The following is an 18,419-nucleotide window of genomic DNA, read 5'->3' as shown; positions in this document are numbered from 1 at the left end:
AGCCCTTCAGGCAGACAGCCAATTTAAGAATAAAAATCAGCCTGTAGTCTTCATTTAATCTATTTGTGGGCATAAATGAGAACTTACTGTAACCAAAAAATCCTGTGATGTATTTTTAGCATCTTGCCTGGTGAATGAATGGATTTTACACTTCCAACTGAATCAGAACTGTTAAAATGAGCTCCCAGCACTGCTATCATCTCTTCAGAATTGCTTGTCTTGAGTCTACCTGTCAGTATATTCTCCTCCTTTGCAAGATACATAATAATCTCATTTAAAATCATAGAGTCCCATGACACCAAAAAAGCTGACACAGTTTCTTCCTGCTTGCTGTTGTACTACTATTCCTAAGTGATTATCTACAGCAACACCACAGTTTTATGTCACCAGATTTCTAAGCAAACACTTCAGTTTATTTTTAGATCACTCTTTTCTTTTGACAAATTGTAATTTATATTAGCATACGCATTATTTCCAATTTCCAGTATGATCAAATTCATAAGAAAATAACCACCACAAAATCAAAATCTCAAATCCTCTGCTGAGTCTCAAGAAACTTACCTACTGCCACCTCTCCCAACCTCTACTATTTGAATTATCAGTGAGAGTAGCTATGAATTAATGCATCTTAAAATTTTATGTCTTGATTTGGCCTAATAGTAGCATACTACTTGGCAAAGGAACGACCTTGGGACATCCTGATATTCATACAGAGCCCAGACCTTAAGTGTTTATACTAATTCAAACATTGGTACTCTAATGTGTTATACCTTAGGCATAGCTGACAATTCAGTTCTAAAAGATTCTGTGTTTTAAGGAATTTAGTGTTTGAGATTTTCATTTATATTCACCCATAGAGCAGATTTCCTGAAAATTCAAATATTCAAATTTGTCTCAGAGTTTCAAAAATAAAACAAAAGCAGATGTAATCATTGATCGGTTAAATCAATGATAGTTACCAAGGAGAGTCAAAGTCTTACAGAACAAAGGAGATGCTTTGAGAATGGCTTATTGAAACAAGGGGATGCACAGAAGGAAGGGACTTTTTTCCCAGAAAAAGTATTGTTGTTTTAGTTGCTAAATTGTGTCCAGAAAAAGATAAGTGGAATAAAACAATAAAAAAGGTGAATGGAGAGTAGGAGGATAAGAATGGCCAAAATGGTTAAATAGGAGTGAACTGAAAGACACTATCAGAGGTTAAGCAGGAGAGAGGCAAAGCTGAGAATTAGCTGTGAGGGAGAAAATTCATAGTGTATCAATAAACAGACTGATACAACCAATTGTTTTATTTAGTCCTGAAAGGCATATGTAATATACAACAGCTCTGCAATCTAATGTGTCATTTAGTGCAGTGTTTTAAAAGCAAAGATGAAAACATTTAGAGCACATATTATGTTATTTAATCTATTTCTCTAATATTAATTTAATTAATATTAATAATTAAATATTTAATTAATAAATAATTAAAATTCATTTAATTAATTCTCTAATATTAATCTATTAATCTAATATGACATGTTGTTAAGTTGCTAAGTCATGTCCAACTCTTTGTGACCTCATGGACTGAAGCATGCCAGGCTCCTCTGTCCTTCACTATCTCCTGGAGTTTGCTCAAATTCATGTGCATTGAGTCAGTGATGCTATCTAACCATCTCATCCTCTATCACCATCTTCCCCTTTAGCTTTTCAGTCTTTCCCAGCATTGGGGTCTTTTCCAATGAGTTGGCTCTTCCCATCAAGTGGCCAAAGTACTGGAGTTTCGGCTTTTGCATCAGCCTTTCCAATGAATATTCAACATTGATTTCCTCCAGGATTAACTGATTTGATCTTGCATTCCAGGGTACTATCAAGAGTCTTCTACAGCACCACAGTTCAAAAGCATCAGTTCTTCAATGCTCAGCCTTCTTTATGGTTTCTCACATCTGTATATGACTCCTGGAAAAACCATAACTTTGACTGTATGGACCTTTGTTGGCAAAGTAATGTCTCTGCTTTTTAATATGCTGTCTAGGTTTGTCGTAGTTTTTCTTCCTAGGAGAAAGTGTGTTTTAATTTCATGGTGGCAGTCACCATCTGCACTGATTTTGGGACCTAAGAAAGTAACATGACACTAAGTAACATTTCAAAATATAGAGCAGACCAGATTTGTTGTAGATGATAAGTAAACTAAAGCTAATGAACTCTCTAAGATAACATCTTTTTCTAACAGTGGTCTGCTGTTTAACATAGTCTAACAATGGACTTCACTCTCACTTTTCACTTTCATGCATTGGAGAAGGAAATGGCAACCCACTCCAGTGGTCTTGCCTGGAGAATCCTAGGGACAGGGGAGCCTCTTGGGCTCCTGACTATGGGGTCACACAGAGTTGGACACGACTGAAGTGACTTAGCAGCAGCAGCAGCAACAATGGACTAAAATCTTACCCCAACTGGCCTTGCACAAAATTTGGTATGGGATGGAATCCTTATGCTGGTAGAAGGAAGCTCAGCCTTTATTGCTGAGAAATTAAACTCTAGTATCCATTTAGAGCTGGAGAGAGGACTCGATCTGGGCTTTAAATCTGATGGTATGGCCCACAGTCTTCTCTGGGCTCCTGATCAATTCATCAGATGATGAGGTTGTCAAATGACTAATTTGTTAAATTTATAAATATGCTTACTTATTAAGATGGCTTATTTATTTTATTTTTTGAAAACAAAGTCTTTTTTTAAGCTCTGTATCCTGGTTCATATTTTTAAAAAAATGTTATTGGGTATAATTGATTTATGATGTTGTGTTAGTTTCAGGTATACAGCAAAGTCAATCTGTTATACAGATACCCACACATTTTTAGATTCTTTTCCTATAGGCCATTACAGGGTATTGAGTAGAGTTCTCTGTGCTATACAGTAGGTCCGTATTAGGTAACTATTTTATATATAGTAATGTGTATATGTCAATCCCTAGCTTCCAGTTTATTCCCCACCCTCTTACCCTGCAGTAATCATAAATTTATTTTCTACATCTTTAATTCTGTTTCGTTTTGGTAGATAAGTTCATTTGTAGACTTTTTTTTAAAGATTCCATGTATAAATGATATCATTTGATATCCTAAGACAGTTTAACTTTTTAGAAAATTTATAATAATCCTATAGGAGCCAGGTCTCCAGAATTCTGGGGCCTATGATTTCTCTCTGTTCTTCAGTCTCCCCTCTGTGAAATACACAGTCCAGATTGTGCTGTGTTGCCCATTGTCCATTTCCCCTATTTTGGCTTTTTCTAGCATCAGGAGGTAAAGTAAAAAGTTGTTAAGATCACCTCATTAAATACAAGTTGTTGTAAATGCTATAAATACTTAAAACTACATTTTATCACACAGGCAAATTTGGTCACCCTTCAGAAACTGGGGAATGAATCCTAAAAATGATAAAGTGTTTTAAAAAATGACTTTCAAAGTAGAAATAAATTAGTTTAAATTGTTAAACTTCCAAATTAAAATTTTGGTTATGTTACTTAGACTAAACAGTCATAGAGTATTCAAGAATAGTAGAGTAATAATCAAACACACAAGAGTATATTTTTAAGAATCAATAATTCTATAACCTTAGCTTTTGAAGGACTGAAAATTTTCAAAAATTAAAAAGGTTTGCTAAATGTATTCATGAGGAATATATACATATAAATGTATTCATATTAATATTAATTAGTCAATAAGATTATTTCTTAGAGTAAGGTTTTAGTAAACTTTAAATTTGGTGAATTCTGCAAATTGGTCACTTGGCCAATTGATTTTTAAGTGAATTGCATTTTCATGAACGGGATTACTTAAACTTACTTAAGATGACACTGTGTTTGAAAAACTAGTAATAATTGCCAACGTTCAAAAGTCAAGAAATTTCTTGGAAAGCTCTGAAATATTATACTATTTCTTGGAGACTCAAAAATCTACAACATTTGATTGTTATATCCTATATTTCTATATAGCAACATTAACTGGACTTGAATAAGTTTACTCCTTTCAGAAGGGCTGGTGGTAGGGTGACTGTGTGGCCAGTGTGCTCTTGACAGTCCTGATTTATGCCTGTTTCCCTGTTATAATTCTTAAAAGTGCCCACTTTCACTATCACAATGTTCAGTCTGAAAGATGAATTGTATGGTGACTCTAGTTAGTGAGCTCCAGTGTTCTGTATTTTATATAACATCCTTTTATCTTATAATTGGTCCCCTTCACACATCATCTGCATGGGCTTTGTAAGCATTTGAATGTATTATTCCTGCTCTAGTCTCCCATGATCTAATTCATGAGGAACTAACTGCTGCTGCTACTGCTAAGTCACTTCAGTCATGTCCAACTCTGTGCGACCCCATAGACGGCAGCCCACCAGGCTCCCCCCGTCCCTGAGATTCTCCAGGCAAGAACAATGGAGTCGGTTGCCATTTCCTTCTCCAATGCATGAAAGTGAAAAGTGAAAGTGAAGTCGCTCAGTCGTGTCCAACCTTTAGCGATCCCATGGACTGCAGCCTTTCAGGCTCCTCTGTCCATGGGATTTTCCAGGCAAGAGTACTGGAGTGGGGTGCCATTGCCTTCTCTGTATGTATGAGGAAACACACAGCTAATTCTTCCTTTAGTGATGGATAAAGAGGCTTTGCTGTGTTTCTCTCCCTTACTGTTACTTTCTGTTTGCTACCCCTTACACAACATGGTCTTCAACATTCTGTGCAATGTCACCTGTTTTTTGCCCCATGAATCTTCATTATAGGAGGCATGATTCCATCATATGACTTTACCATTAAGTACACACTCTTGTATCTCTTTTTCAACCAGGATTGTACCAACCATTTCATGTAATATTGCCTTACTGATGAAGCTAAGTGGTTATTAACCACAAACTCAAAAACTAGCTAATTTAATTTGTAAACCGCAAATTTGGTTTGTGCCAAGTGCTATGCTAGTTGATGAATATATAGAGATGTACTAATATTATCAAAAGTCATTAGTTCTCTTCATAAAATAGTCTTGACTTTGGTTTGCTTTTTTTCATCTGTATATATAGTTTCTTGTCTTATCTTTCTTATGAAGGTAAGTCAAATTGTGTGTGTGTTGGAGGAGGGACAGATTTCAGCAAGGACATTCTGCTTCAACACACTTATAGAGATAGAAACAGAAATGTTAAAGGGCTAAGCTGTTGACTATTTCAAGTAGGCCTCACAGATTTACTGTTTCTTGGGTAACTACAGTAATCTCAATTTAGATTTATGGTATAAAAATGTGATTTCATCAATTTAACTGGTGTCAGGTGTCTTCTTTGGCCACCTGATGCAAAAAGCCAATTCATTGGAAAAGATCCTGATGCTGGGAAAGATTGAGAGCAGGAGGAGAAGAGGGCAGCAGAGGATGAGATGGTTGGATGGCATCATCAACTCAATGGACATGAGTCTGATCTAAATCTGGGAGTTAGTGAAGGACAGGGAAGCCTGGAGTCTTGCAGTCCAAAAGGGTCCCAAAGAGTCAGAACAAGTGAGCAACTGAAAAACAACAAGGTATTTTTTTGAGGGTGACTAGCATTCCTGTAGAACCTAAATCAAAAATAAATATCCTTATTTTTATTCTGCTTTCTACCATTTATATATGTTAGCTCTTTCTTCTGGTAGGCTGTTTCTGAAAAGATATTGACCAATAAAATAAAAGGACCTTCCTATTGTCATAAACCTGACTGATAACCTCTATTCAGTTACATTTCCTATAGGCTCTCTAATTGAGAATCTGAGATTTTGTGAAACTGTCTTAGATTTCTTTTTTGGTCTATTCATTAGGAATTCCTTCCTGAATAGATCTGGTTAGGCTTTAGCTTAGTTCAGTTCAGTTCAGTCACTCAGTAGTAACCAACTCTTTGCGACCCTGTGGACTGCATTACGCCAGGCTTCCCTGTCCATCACCAACTGCTGGAGCTTACTCAAACTCATGTCCATTGAGTCAGTGATGCCATCCAACCAACCCCTGTCAATCACTTCTCCTGCCTCCTTCAATCATTCCCAGCATCACATCTTTTCCAATGAGTCAGTTCTTTGCATCAGGTGGCCAAGTATTGGAGTTTCAGCTTCAGCTTCAGTCCTTCCAATGCATATTCAGGACTAATTTCCTTTAGGATGGACTGGTTGGATCTGCTTGCTGTCCAAAGGACTCTCAAGAGTCTTCTCCAACACCACAGTTCAAAAGCATCAATTCAGCACTCAGCTTTCTTTACAGTCCAACTCTCACATTCATAGATGACTACTGGAGAAGCTAGACTACTGAAGTCTAGCTTTGACTAGACGGACCTTTATTGGCAAAGTAATGTCTCTGCTTTTTAATATGCTGTCTAGGTTGGTCATAGCTTTTCTTCCAAGGAGCAAGCATCTTTTAATTTCATGGCTGCAATCACCATCTGCAGTGATTTTGGAGCCCCCAAAATAAAGTCTGTCACTGTTTCCATTGTTTCCTCATCTATTTGCCATGAAGTGATGGGACCAGATTCTATGATCTTAGTTTTCTGAATGTTGAGCTTTAAGTTAACTTTTTCACTCTCTTCTTTCATTTTCATCAAGAGGCTCTTTAGTTCTTCTTCACTCTCTGCCATAAGGGTGGTATCATCTGCATATCTGAGGTTATTGATAATTTTCCCGGCAATTTTGATTCCAGCTTGTGCTTCATCCAGTCCAGCATTTCTCATGATGTACTCTGCATATAAATTATATAAGCAGGGTTACAATATACAGCCTTGACATACTCCTTTCCTGATCTGGAATCAGTCTGTTCTTCCATGTCCAGTTCTAACTGTTGCTTCCTGACCTGCATACAGATTTCTCAAGAGGCAGGTCAGGTGGTCTGGTATTCCCATCTCTTTCAGAATTTTCTACAGTTTGTTGTGACCCACATAGTCAAAAGCTTTGGCATATTCAATAAAGCAAAAATAGATGTATTTCTGGAACTCTCTCACTTTTTCTATGATCCAGCAGATGTTGGCAATTTTATCTATGGTTCCTCTGCCTTTTCTAAAACCAGCTTGAACATCTGGAAATTCACAGTTCATGTATTGTTGAAGCCTGGCTTGGAGGAATTTGTGCATTACTTTGCTAGCATGTGAGATGAGTGCAATTGTATGGTAGTTTGAACATTCTTTGGGATTGTGTTTCTTTGGGATTGGAATGAAAATTGACCTTTTCCAGTCCTGTGGCCACTGATGAGTTTTCCAAATTTGCTGGCATATTGAGTGAGGCACTTTCATTGCATCATCTTTTAGGATTTGAGATAGCTCAACTCAAATTCCATCACCTCCACTAGTTTTGTTCATAGTGATGCTTCCTAAAGCCCACTTGACTTTGCATTCCAGGATTTCTGGTTCTAGGTGAGTGATTACACCATTGTGATTATCTGGCTCAGATGATCTTTTTTGTACAGTTCTTCTGTGTATTCTTGACACTTCTTAATATCTTCTGCTTCTGTTAGGTCCATAATCATTTCTGTCCTTTATTGTGCCCATCTTTGCATGAAATGTTCCCTTGGTATCTCTAATTTTCTTGAAGAGATCTCTAGTATTTCCCATTCTATTGTCTTCCTCTATTTCTTTGCATTGATCTCTGAGGAAGGCTTTCTTATCTCTCCTTGCTATTCTTTGGAACTCTGCGTTTAAATGGGTATATTTTTCCTTTTCTCCTTTGTGTTTCACTTCTCTTCTTTTCACAGCTATTTGTAAGCCCTCCTCAGACAACCATTTTGCCTTTTTGCATTTCTTTTTTTGGGGGGGATGATCTTGATCACTGCCTCCTGTACAATGTCATGAATCTCCGTCCATAGTTCTTCAGGAACTCTGTATCAGATCTCATCCCTTGAATCTATTTGTCAGTCCACTGTATAATCATAAGGTATTTGATTTAGGTCATACCTGAATGGTTAGGCTTAGAAAATTTTAAATAGTCCATTTCCTAGGGACTAGTTGTAAATACACTCTCTTGGACCAGATGGGAGATGACCTACTTGACTGGGAATCATGGTTTTAAGACTTACTATGTTACATGGTAATGGCATTCTTTTGTATTTGCTTGGTGCCTTTCAACCTCAGAAGCATGCCTACTTGGCTCCTTAGAGAAAATATCTTGATGTGTGGGCTTTTTCAATGGGTTTTCATATAATGTGTTTGTAAGAGCCCTGAACCAAAACTACCTAAGTATCCAAGCAATTAATTGATAATTATGAATGCTTAATATATTGATTTGTATTTATTGTTTTACACTAGAAATAAAATAGTTAAGAGACACTAAGATATTAATGTTCTTGGGTCATATTATTCTTTCCCTAGAGGGGAAAAAAGGATGGCCAATACTCTATATTGAGGATGATAATTGCCAAAGAAACCAAGATTAAAAATACTTGAATCTGAAAGTAATTGTATCTGCTTCTCTGTTGGAAAGTCCATACCAGTATAGCCAATAGTTATTAGGAAACTTCTCAAGGAGTATTGTCAAGTTAGCCATCAAATGATATGAAACAGATGCACTTATTACACTTCAGGGATATTATGTCAAGGGAAATGGATGTTTCATGCCAATACTGCCTGTAGGTACTGACAAATTCTTAATTTTCTAGTTCTCATTGTTTGTTCATTTGTTTTAGGAACCATAAAGAATTTTTATCACCAGTGTAACTCAAATGGTTAGGTTTGATACAATTAAGTTATAGTCAATGATCTTCTGGTGTCTGTCTCTCCCCTAAACTCCAAAATCATGGATTTGAAGCATTTGCCAATTTATATAGTATACATTCTCCCAGCAACACTAATTTCTTTTACAGTAAACAACTGGCTCTCCTAATGTTCCTGAATATTTAACAATGGGCTCTCTAGAGTCTGTACAAGTTAACCTAAGTGTATTACTAGCAGTTTTAACTAGTTGCAATCTAGTTCTGAAGTTGCATCTAGCTTTCTCCTGTTATTTTTTGATTAGATTCAGAAAACACATTAATGAACTACCTCTTAAAGAAAATTATTTACAGATAACTGTACTGTATCTGTTCATGCTAAACTGATTAGATTTGTTTGTAGTTAATGACTTTTACAGACAGAAGGAAGCTTACTATCATCTCTTAAATACCCTTTCATTCACATAGTATGTGTAGGCAGAAAATAAGCCACAGGGATAACTCAGTAAAGAAAATAAAAAGTAGAAGAAGTTGTATGTGGCTAACATAAGACAAACATTTAGGAAACGAGTATAAGGAAAAATAAAATGTATAAATGATATTGATAGAGACATATTTTGAATTTTAAAAGAGGACATTACCACACAGATAAATAGATAGTGTGACTTATCTATTGTGGTTGACTGTGAATAGAGTATTGTGATTAATTCAGTCTTCCATGTCCATCATTTAATTGAGTTCAAGTAATGCCTGCTGCTGCTGCTGCTGCTGCGTCGCTTCAGTTGTGTCCAACTCTGTGCGACCCCATAGATGGCAGCCCACCAGGCTCCCCCATCCCTGGGATTCTCCAGGCAAGAACACTGGAGTGGGTTGCCATTACCTTCTCCAGTGCATGAAAGTGAAAAGTGAAAGTGAAGTCACTCAGTCGTGTCCGACCCTTAGCGACCCCATGGACTGCAGTCTACCAGGCTCCTGCATCCATGGGATTCTCCAAGCAAGAGTACTGGAGTGGGTTGCCATTTAATACCTAGGACTGTCTTATAGAATGCATGTCAAACTCATAGTATCAATTTTATGAAATCACTTTATTACTATTTATATTATTTATTATTTAAATTTCTTAAAGTTTTCATTTTCTGAGAAAGTATTATTTATATATATTATAGAGATAGTAGCCACCAGCAACCTAGGCTCCCCATTCCTATTACTATGGATTTCTCCCTAGGAGTTATGTTTGGAGTGTATGTAGAAACCACTCACACTTTATTGATAAAATCCTTGGATGGTAAATTGGCTGGGTAAGAAACAACAGATACCTATACATTAGGAGATGAAGAAAATTCTTTGAGAGAATTTAACAAAGGGAAGGGGAGTCTAATATGATGATCTTCACTCAGGAATAAAAAGCCTTCATTGCCACAGGTGCAAAGGAATTCTGAGTGTAGCATGGAGGCTGTTACACAAGTCTTGTAATTCTTTGCCATAAGTCTAGGTTCTGGGGATGAGAATATCAGGAGCTGCTTCACTAGGTTTTTATGAAACATATTGCAGGTCCAAGAGACAATACTTTAGGACACCTCTTAAAACGCTTGGTGTTATAGCTTAGACCATCTTTTCTAGAAATGGGCTGCTTAGATCCTTTTCATGTGGTTGGGTTTTATTTCCAGAACTCAAGAAAGAGAGAGTCACAAAATTGTGTCATTACGACTAGGATCAGGAATGTACTTGAGAGCAAGAGGTCAAGTTCATTTCTAATCTTCCCTGGAAGTTTTCCCGTCATTATCAGTGACCTCATGGCTGGAAAGTTTGAATTTTCCCAAGAGCTATGAACACAGAGTGGCCTTAATTAAAGAAGAAGATAGTCAATAATTGTTGGTTTGACATTTATAAGACAATAATTCTGGTAAAATCATATTCCATGAGAGAAATGGAAAGTTCTATTATGCTATTACCAGAAGCTGAGAATGAAATTAATTTAACTTGAAATAAATCTTCACAAAAGTTATAATAAACATACCGGGCAGCTTCTGAATATCTCTCCAGACATCTAAACACTGTTGCCTGACGAAGATGATTTCGGAAATAGGCAGGGTTTAAAACAATGCTCCTGAAAAGATAAAAGAAATGCAAATGTTATTAAGCTCTTAAAAGTCAATTTCCAGAAGTGTATAGGAATGAAATAGCAATCATCCAATTTTACATACATCTATTTTAAAAGACACTAGGAAATGGATCATTTTTTCTTCCTGTAATTGTCAGTTAAGACAAATAAACAAGCATTATTGAAAATTAAGTTTGCATGATAAAAGCAATTTTATTTATAACACTGGCTAACTTTTATAGCTATAACAATGACAAAGAATTTGAATCCAACTTTTATTACATATAAGACATGTGTTATTTTATTTGTCATATGCTGATAAATTAGGCAAAAACCTCAGATTGTGGTCTATCTACCCATAATGAAGAAGGAGATTGTTAGCTGCTGGATTTCAGTTAAATGAGAGGAACTGGAATAGGTGACTTGTTCGTTTGCAATCCATGTTGGGTTCTGTGCCTTCTCCCAGTTGGACAATTGTAGTGAAATGGTAGGAACCCTGTACCATTGGGTAAGGATTCTGGTCCTCACCTTGCCACTTTTGGTAAGGCCCTTGTTTACTTTGGGTTTACATTTTCTTTTGCTGAAATTTCAAGGTTTGATTTTGGATAAGATTATCTATCCTTGCTTGCTGATTCTTCCATTATCTCACAGAGTTTTGGAGTCACAATCCAAGCTCAGATGAGAAGATGATCACTCCACAGCTGCCTTCTTTCCCTAGAGATAAACTGGTAGCTCTTCTTTTCCCTTGCTTCCCTGAAAGCCAGGCACTGCTCAAAGCTTTTGATATAATGAGGTAAGCTAGACAGATGAAGAGCACAACTCATCACCAAATGAGGAGAGAGCCATTAGTGAAAGTTTGAGGGATAGCTTATATCAGAATGTGTTGTGTTTGTGGATGTAAGATACATAATGTTATAGAACTGACACAGGACTATTAAACAATTTTTTTGTGTGTGCCTGCTTTTACAAGTTGATGTGGAGAAGGCAATGGCACCCCACTCCAGTACTCTTGCCTGGAAAATCCCATGGATGGAGGAGCCTGGTAGGCTGCAGTCCATAGGGTCTCGAAGAGTCAGATACGACTGAGCGACTTCACTTTCACTTCTCACTTTCATGCATTGGAGAAGGAAATGGCAACCCACTCCAGTGTTCTTGCCTGGAGAATCCCAGGGATGGGGGAGCTTGGTGGCTGCCGTCTATGGGGTCACACAGAGTCGGACACAACTGAAGTGACTTAGCAGCAGCAGCAGCAGCTTTTAAAAGTTGATGAGAATCACTCAAAATTAGTCTATTAATGAAGGAAGTGATTCTTGATCTTTTTTTTTTTTTTTTTTTGAGAGGTTCACAAAGCTTTTGGAGAATTAAAGCTGTGAACCTCTGTCTAAAAAAAATGCACATAAACATGGTTGCCTAAATTCAGGGAATTCATGTGATCCTTTAAGGCTATTCATGAACTCCAGATTGAGAAAAACATACAGACAAGAATAATCCCATTCCCAGAAACATTGCTTATGGAAAGAATAAAATAAAAAAGCTGCATCTATCTGACCCACATAGAGTCATAGAATTATATGATGATGAGGTGAATTGATTGACTAGTTTAGCTCACTTTAAACACAAGTGAATAGAATCCAGAGAGACTAACGGACCCTTCTAAAGTCATTCATAGTTGGCTGCAATGTTGCTTCAAGTTTATTATTATGTTTCTCCTCTCCTAGCCCCAGCACTTCCTAAGTTATCTTACTCCTTCTCTGTGATGATTTCTGAATTAAAGAAGCCTGGGTCAGTAAAGTTTTACTACATTCTATGACTAGAAATTTGTACAAATACATACATTAATCCTGCAAGAACACAGACCATTTGCTTTACTGATTTCTGATTAAACTGTTGGAATTTTAAAGCCTATTCCATGAGTTTATTCCATATCAACACTGAACTATTAATATCTAGTACTAATACTTTATATTAATTCAGAAAAAGGTATGGTAGTGAAATATGTTTGTAAATTTTATCCCTGTAAGAGTAATCTTGTAAAATTAGGTCAGAGTGAAAAGAGAAGTGCTCTGTCTAGGGGCCTGGGTCTTCCAACTCTGATCAGAAACTCTTCTTTCACAACATGGCTAATTCTTTCCTCTTACTTAGTAATATTTATTCACTTAAGCATTTTTAGTAAATATCTGCAAATGTGATGAGACAAAATCCTTATGAATGAACATATTTTTTTCCCTTTGTTATCTTTTTGCCCATGATGCAGTATTTTGGTTTTACTGAGCTATTCTTCAAGAATCTTGCTTTGCCAGATGTGTTCTTTTCATAAAAATGGATTAGACTGGAGAGAAGCATGGGGTGTGGTGGACAGGAGGAGTAGTGATGAGAGAAGGGTTTAGTAAAACAGAGGGCTAAGGGAGAGGAGGAGTCATTGAAGTGGTCTTGGAAGAGATTTTTGTGGGTAGTGAGATAAACATTGTTTCCATGTAATTTTTAAAAAGAATAGGTTTCTTTAAAAATTTCCTATAAGTCCTTTTTATGGTGTTGAAGAAATACAGTAGAGGACATGAGTTTGGAAGTCACTGTTGCTAAACTGGACTAGGTTCTTCTAAACTGTAACAACATCCGACACTGAGCCATGTGAATCATTGCTTCATAAGAGGGACCAAGAAGTCTAGGACCTAGTCTACCCTGAAGGTGAAGGTACTTACAAAAGGAAGTTTATAAATTTGGGATGAGATATTATTTGGCCATTTATTATTTTTGCCTTCTTTATAATTATTGCAGCATTCACTGTGTGCTTATGATATGCACTGTTAGATATTTGGCAAGGAAATGCTAGTGGTGATTGTAAAGCCTACTTTTTACATTTTACTGATTTATTTGATGCTTTCTATAATGCCCTTTTAAAGATGCACTTTATGTTGTATATAACTTGCAAAGGAAATATTGGTTTATCTTTTAAAAAGTTCTTAATCATTCATTTTTTGATGCCATTTGGGGACGTATGGGAGGCTGTCTATGACAGAAATGTACAATCTGACTGGGACTGTAATGAAAATAAACTAACTCTACAGTTATAATCGGAGAGAGATCTCTGTGCTGATTGGTTTGATTTTAAAAGAGAGGAAATAGCTATGACTTAGTTATGTTGATAGTGGTTGTGGTAAAAATAAGAATCACGTTAGAATGGCTAAGTTATGGAAGTCATTGAATTTTTGTCAGAGGAATGAAGACAGTTATTATTGTCTGTTATAATAACTGAAGACAGATTGATAAGAAGTCAGGAGAGGAGAGAGGGGTCTGGAATTCTCAAGGAGGAGGAAAGGGCAAACATCTTTTTTTTTCTCTGCATTCCTTAGTCTTAGTCACATAAAACACTTTTTTTTTTTTTTAAGCAATGATTACACAACAAACAACACAGCTTAAATTCTGTTCTAAAAGTGAAGTTGCTCAGTCGTGTCCGACTCTTTGCGATCCCATGGACTGTAATCTACCAGACTTCTCTGTCCATGGGATTTTCCAGGCAAGAGTACTGGAGTGGGTTGCCATTTCCTTCTCCAGGGAATCTTCCTGACCCAGGGATCAAACTCAGGTCTCCTGCATTTTAGGCAGATGTTTTACCCCTGAGGCACCAGGGAAGCCCCTGTACTAAGGATTATATAACAACAGTTTATCCTGCTTGAGGACAGTTTCTCCTTCCTGAAAACTTTCTGGCTAATCCTGTTATCTTTTTTGCCTTTTCAAAAACTGTTCATGGGGTTCTCAAGGCAAGAATACTGAAGTGGTTTGCCATTCCCTTCTCCAGTGGACCACATTTTGTCAGAACTCTCCACCATGACCCATGAGTCTTGTGTGGCCCTACATGGCATGGCTCATAGCTTCACTGAGTTAGACAAGGCTGTGGTCTGTGTAATCAGATTGGTTAGTTTTCTGTGACTATGGTTTTCAGACTGTCTTTCCTCTGATGGAGAAGGGTAAGAGGCTTATGGAAGCATCCTGATGGGATAGACTGACTGAGGGGGAAACTGGGTCTTGTTCTGATGGGTGGGGCCATGCTCAGTAAATCTTAAATCCAATTTTCTGTTGATGGGTTGAGCTGTGTTCCCTTCTTGCTATTTACCTGGGACCAAACTATGGTGGAGGTAATGAAGATAATGGTGACCTCCCTCAAAAGTTCGCATGCATGTACTGCTACATCAGTGCCCCCAACTCTGCAGCAGGCCACCACTGACCCATTCCTCCACCGGAGACTCCCAGACACCCACAGGCAAGTCCAGGACAGTCTCTTGTGGGGTCGCTGCTTCTTTCTCCTGGGTTCTGGTACACAAGGTTCTGTTTTGCCCTCCAAGAGTCTGTTTCCAGTATGATTTCCCAGTCTATATCCCATGAACAGTATGAAAATGCAAAAAGATAGGACACTGAAAGATGAACTACCCAGGTTGGTAGCTGCCCAATATGTTACTGGAGATCAATGGAGAAATAACCCCGGAAAGAATGAAGAGACAGAGCCAAAGCAAAAACAACACCCAGTTGTGGATGTGACTGGTGATGGAAGCAAGGTCTGATGCTGTAAAGAGCAATATTGCAAAGGAACCTAGAATGTTAGGTCCATGAATCAATGCAAATTGAAAGTGGTCAAACAGGAGATGGCAAGAGTGAATGTCGACATTTTGCTGCTGCTGATGCTAAGTCGCTTCAGTTGTGTCTGACTCTGTGCGACCCCACAGATGGCAGCCCGCCAGGCTCCCCTGTCCCTGGGATTCTCCAGGCAATAACACTGGAGTGGGTTGCCATTTCCTTCTCCAATGCATGAAAGTAAAAAGTGGAAGTGAAGTCGCTCAGTCATGTCCTACTCCTAGTGACCGCATGGACTGCAGCCCACCAGGCCCCTCCGTCCATGGGATTTTCCAGGCAAGAGTACTGGAGTGGGTTGCCATTGCCTTCTCCATCGACAGTTTAGGAATCAGCAAACTAAAATGGGCTGAAATGGATGAATTTAACTCAGATGACCATTATATCTACTACTGTGGGCAAGAATCCTTAGAAGAAACGGAGTAGCCATCATACTCAATGAAAGAGTCCAAAATGCAGTACTTGGATGCAATCTCAAAAATGACAGAATGACTCTGTTCGATTCCAAGGCAAACCATTCAATGTCACGGTAATCCAAGTCCATGCCCTGACCAGTAATGCTTAAGAAGCTGAAGTTGAATGGTTCTATAAATACCTACAAGACTTTCTAGAATTAAACCCCCAAAAGATGTCCTTTTCATTATAGGGGACTGGAATGCAAAAGTAGGAGGTCAAGAAACACCTGGAGTAACAGGCAAATTTGGCCTTGGAATATGGAATGAGGCAGGGCAAAGGCTAATAGAGTTCTGCCAAGAGTACGTACTGGTCATAGCAAACACCCTTTTCCAACAACACAAGAGAAGACTCTATACATGGACATCACCAGATGGCCAACAGCAAAATCAGATTGATTATAGTCTTTGCAGCCAAAGATGGAGAAGCTCTATACAGTCAGCAAAAACAAGACTGGGAGCTGACTGTGGCTCAGATCATGAACTCCTTATTGTCAAATTCAGACTTAAATTGAAGAAAGTAGAGAAAACCACTAGACCATTCAGGTATGACATAAACCAAATCCCTAACGACTATACAGTGGAAGTGCGAAATAGATTTAAGGGACTAGATCTGATACACAGAGTACCTGATGAACTATGGACGGAGGTTTGTGACATTGTACAGGAGACAGGGAGTAAGACCATCACCAAGAAAAAGAAATGCAAAAAAGCAAAATGGCTGTCTGAGGAGGCCTTACAAATAGCTGTGAAAAGAAGAAAAGCAAAGAGCAAAGGAGAAAAGGAAAGGTATATCCATTTGAATGCAGAGCTCCAAAGAATAGCAGGAGAGAAAAGAAAGCCTTCCTCAGTGATCAGTACAAAGAAATAGAGGAAAACAACAGAATAGGAAAGACTAGAGATCTCTTCAAGAAAATTAGAGATACCAAGGGAACATTTCATGCAAAGATGGGCTCAATAAAGGACAGAAATGGTATGGACCTAAGAGAAGCAGATATACTAAGAAGAGGTGGCAAGAACACACAGAAGAACTATACAAAAAAGATCTTCATGACCCAGATAACCACAATAGTGTGATCACTCACCTAGAGCTAGATATCCTGGAATGTGAAGTCAAGTGGGCCTTAGAAAGCATCACTATGAACAAAGCTAGTGGAGGTGATGGAATTCCAGTGGAGCTATTTCAAATCCTGAAAGATGATGCTGTGAAAGTGTTGCACTCAATATGTCAGAAAATTTGGAAAACTCAGCAGTGGCCACAGGACTGGAAAAGATGAGTTTCATTCCAATCCCAAAGAAAGGCAATGCCAAAAAAGATTCAAACTACCACACAATTGCGCTCACATCACATGCTAGTGAAGTAATGCTCAAAATTCTCCAAGCCAGGCTTCAGCAATACAAGAACTGTGAATGTATAGATGTTCATGCTGGATTTAGAAAATGCAGAGGAACCAGAGATCAAATTGCCAACATCCACTGGATTATTGAAAAAGCAAGAGAGTTCCAGAAATACATCTATTTCTGCTTTATTGACTATGCCAGAGCCTTTGACTGTGTCAGTTCAGTTCAGCCGCTCAGTTGTGTCCAACTCTTTGTGACCCCATGAAGCACAGCACGCCAGGCCTCCTTGTTCATCACCAACTCCCGGAGTCCACCCAAACCCATGTCCATTGAGTCGGTGATGCCATCCAACCATATCATCCTCTGTTATCCCCTTCTCCTCCTGCCCTCAATCTTTTCCAGCATCAGGGTCTTTTCAAATGAGTCAGCTCTTTGCATCAGATGGCCAAAGTATTAGAGTTTCAGCTTCAACCATCAGTCCTTCCAATGAACACCCAGGACTGATCTCCTTTAGGATGGACTGGTTGGATCTCCTTGCAGTCCAAGGGACTCTCAAGAGCCTTCTCCAATACCACAGTTCAAAAGCATGAATTATTCGGCATTATGACTTTAAGACTTGGTAAAACAAGTACACACAAACATCAAATAATATGAAACTTAAAATAAAAGACATGACTACTGGAAAAACATAACCTTGACTAGATGGACCTTTGTTAGTAAAGTGATGTCTCTGCTTTTTAATATGCTGTCTAGTTGGTCATAACTTTCCTTCCAAGGAGTAAGTGTCTTTTAATTTCATGGCTGCAATCACCATCTGCAGGATTTTGGAGCCCCCCAAAATAAAGTCTGTCACTGTTTCCACTGTTTCCCCATCTATTTCCCATTACCAGTCTGTTGTTTCATGTCCAGTTCTAACTGTTGTTTCCTGACCTGCATACAGATCTCAGGAGGCAGGTCAGGTGGTCTGGTATTCCCACCTCTTTCAGAATTTTCCACAGTTTATTGTGATCCACAGAGTCAAAGGCTTTGGAATAGTCAATAAAGCAGAAATAGATGTTTTTCTGGAACTCTCTTGCTTTTTCGATGATCCGGTGGATGTTGGCAATTTGATCTCTGGTTCCTCTGTCTTTTCTAAAACCAGCATGAACATCCGACTGAACAACAGACTAGTTCCAAATCAGGAAAGGAGTACATCAAGGCTGTATATTGTCACCTAGTTTATTTAACTTATATGCAGAGTACATCATG

At 38.1% G+C, this 18,419-nt stretch overlaps 1 protein-coding gene and 1 long non-coding RNA gene across 3 annotated transcripts in view; one reads left to right on the top strand and one right to left on the bottom strand.

Moving 5' to 3' along the window:
- SPATA16 (spermatogenesis associated 16) overlaps positions 1–18,419 on the bottom strand; it is a 245,846-nt gene that overhangs the window by 137,593 nt on the left and 89,834 nt on the right. The window contains 1 exon segment of the mRNA XM_055569023.1: positions 10,672–10,761. Coding sequence (XP_055424998.1) covers positions 10,672–10,761 — 90 coding nt within the window.
- LOC129643876 (uncharacterized) overlaps positions 1–18,419 on the top strand; it is a 66,313-nt gene that overhangs the window by 20,166 nt on the left and 27,728 nt on the right. The gene's annotated exons all lie outside the window — the stretch shown is intronic.

The sequence above is a fragment of the Bubalus kerabau genome, chromosome 2, assembly GCF_029407905.1.
Source record: "Bubalus kerabau isolate K-KA32 ecotype Philippines breed swamp buffalo chromosome 2, PCC_UOA_SB_1v2, whole genome shotgun sequence".
NCBI classification, from domain to species: Eukaryota; Metazoa; Chordata; class Mammalia; order Artiodactyla; family Bovidae; genus Bubalus; species Bubalus kerabau.
This window is presented reverse-complemented; position numbering and strand designations above follow the sequence as displayed.